The sequence below is a fragment of the Lolium rigidum genome, chromosome 5 (genome assembly GCF_022539505.1).
Source record: "Lolium rigidum isolate FL_2022 chromosome 5, APGP_CSIRO_Lrig_0.1, whole genome shotgun sequence".
In the NCBI taxonomy this organism is placed as follows: Eukaryota; Viridiplantae; Streptophyta; class Magnoliopsida; order Poales; family Poaceae; genus Lolium; species Lolium rigidum.
This window is the reverse complement of record NC_061512.1, coordinates 205,196,245-205,199,085: the sequence shown is the minus strand read 5'-3', so window position 1 is coordinate 205,199,085 and position 2,841 is coordinate 205,196,245. Positions and strand designations below refer to the sequence as shown.

At 49.7% G+C, this 2,841-nt stretch overlaps 1 protein-coding gene across 1 annotated transcript; it reads right to left on the bottom strand.

The window, feature by feature from the left end:
• Positions 1-740: 740 nt before the first annotated feature.
• Positions 741-2,375, bottom strand: LOC124656976 (cytochrome P450 716B1-like). The gene is made up of 3 exons (XM_047195621.1): positions 1,442-2,375; positions 1,150-1,337; positions 741-1,049 (listed from the first exon to the last, which is right to left on the bottom strand). The coding sequence occupies exons 1-3, from the start codon at positions 2,373-2,375 to the stop codon at positions 741-743; spliced, it is 1,431 nt and encodes a 476-aa protein (XP_047051577.1).
• Positions 2,376-2,841: the final 466 nt, after the last annotated feature.

The window sequence follows — 2,841 nt, the reverse complement described above, 5'->3', positions numbered from 1 at the left end:
GTGAGCCAGGGGTTTAGCCTCTGGCCTGGTCAGCCCTTGACGACCATAAGATCGGTTGTCCCGGGCATCTTGAGCCTAAGGTATTCGGGTATTGCTCCTAGCTGGATGTACATAGGTCATCACAGGAAGGCATCGCCGTGGCGCTACAAATCATATTCTAAGTAAACATTTGTCATTTAGTCCTAGAACCTCATTGAAAAGACCTATGATATTTTGGTGTACATATTATATTCCATTTTGCTAGATGATATTTCTTTTTCTTCTTGTCACTTTGCAAAGAAAATGATATAGTAATCTAATCCTTTTCTTGTCCATTTGGATAGCTCTAGAAAGGACAACATGAACATAGGAATGCTCGTAAGAACATAATTAATCGGAACAACTTTGTCTCCATACGAGAAAATTTGGTTTGCCAGCCTCCGAACTTTTCTTCAAATCACTTTCTGCAGGATTCCGCTGTGATGATAATATTGGTCCACATCATTTGCAGGTCCAAAGAAACCTTTGTGTGTATCCACGTTACGGGATACCCATGAGTTGTGAACAGTTAAAATAAATATGGTTGTATATATCAATCGACGCCGATACCCACTTTTGAAAAAAAAATGCAAATGGGAAGACATGCCACCCATGATGAAATTAAAATATGATACTTTACACACCCACAAGAAAGGCGAGGAATTAACATTGCATACAACACCATCATATATCCTTGACATTGATGTTTGGTTTGGATGCAATCAAAGAGTGCTCTTGTGCTGGAGTTGTATGGGCAGGCCATGCCGCGGCGACGGCACCGGATTTCTCGTGAAAGTGTTCTCTTTGCAGCAGAGCTTCCATGTAAAATGTCTCACCAGGTAGTGCATTGTCACCAATACCTGGACCTTTGCAAACTCCATCCCAGGGCATATCCTGGGGCCGCCGCCGAACCCGACGAAGGAGCACGGTGGCGTCGTGGATGAAAGGTTCTCAAACCGGGACGGGTCAAACTTAGCTGGCTCGGGGAAGATGCTCGGGTCCATGTGCGTTGCGCTTGCCGTCCAAAGCACCTGGTAAGACGATTGAGAGTTGCATCACCAAATTGTTCTGCTTCAAAAAAAGACGTTGTAGCTAAAAGTTAGAAACAGGGAGTCCAAAATTGCAATGCACCTGCCATCCTTTTGGTATGCGGTAGCCACCAAACTCGATGTCATCCAGTGCTATTTTAAAGCTCGCGACCACTACAGGTACGATGCGAAGTGTCTCCTGTGCTACTCGCCATGTGAACTTCATATTTGACAGATCTACCCAGGTAAGGGGCTCTCCATCAGCCTTGTTCCTTGCAATCTCTTCATGCTCTGTATCCCAAAATTAACACACAACATGACTGACCGAAGTGACAAAAGAAAATAACAGAAACAAAACAACATTAGCATTGCAGAGTGGCAGTTGCCGTACGTACCTTGAGCCATGGTAGCGAGGGTGGCCGGATCGTTGGCGAGGTGGCGGATCATGAACGTCATGAGTGTGGACGCCGTGTCATGGCCGGCAATCATGGGGATCAAGCTGTTGTCGACGATCTCCTCATGGGTCAGAACCTGCTCGCCATGCTCGTCTCTCATGCTGAGCAGGTGGCTGATGAGGTTCTTATTGGGCGAGTCCCCCTGTTCCGCCTTCTTCTCCCGCATGATCCCCTCGAGTAGCCGACGAGCCCTTTGGCTTGCCTTGAGGCTCCGGCGGAACGTTGTGAACGGTAGGTTCACCGGGATCGCAATCATGCCTGCAAGCATGCATCCCACGTCATGGGCGAAGGCGTCCCGCACGGCGCTCGCCTCAAGGCCGAAGACTAGCGCGGAGATGATGTTGAACGTCAGCCGTTTCATTAGTGGCAGCACCGTGACGGTCGTCCGGCCGACCCAGTTCTCCTCTAGGTGGTGCCGCACCTCGGCGTCGATCCTATTAAGGTACAGCTTAAGCATATCTGGCTTGAGAAACTCCATTAGCGCGCCACGGATGCGCCGGTGATCGTCGCCGTAGAGGGACAAGATGTTCTTCTCCCCGATAATACGCTGGGAGAACAGGGGCACATACGGCGGCAGCAAGCTGCTGAAGAACATCAACTTGTTGGCCGCCGGGCCGGCGAGGAGAACCGTCGGCTTGCCGAACAGGGAGAACTTCGAGACCGGCCCATACCTGCCGATCCGCTCCCCAAACCAGTGGTCGACGCTGTTAACGTGCATGGCGCGGAGGATGCCGAGTGTCTGACCAATGACCGGCAGACCCAGGGAGCCAGGGGGCAAGTTGGCCGGGCATGATTTCTTTGCCCTGGTCAGGAGGTGGATGACAATGGCAAAGGCGGTCACCAGGAGCGCTACTACTTTGAGCAAATAATCCATATACAAGACGCAATGCTCATCTGATAGATCGATCGATGCTGTACGTAACTGGAACATATAGCGACACACATATTTATAGGAGCTGGCATCGATGCGGACCAATCAAACCACAACAAACTTCTAGCGCAGTGCTAGATAACATAAACAAAACAGGTACATCCTTCAGAAATGCACTTTTGATATTGGGTGCATATGCTCCCGCCACTGCAAAAACATTTTAAAATATAAGAACACTAGTAGAAAACTGATCTTCCGTTCAGGTCTTTTGTCCCTGCCCCGTCTGGAACCGAGATAAATAGGCCGGCCACATCTCCTCGAAATCACCGAGAAGCTATGGGGCCTTTTGCGGTTCTTTAAAGCCTTTTGTTCCGGTTGGAGGCTCCAACCGGGACAAAAGGGTCTGAGGCCTTTTGCGGCCTGATGGCAGCCCTTTTGTCCCGGCTGGAGACACGAGCCGGGACATAAA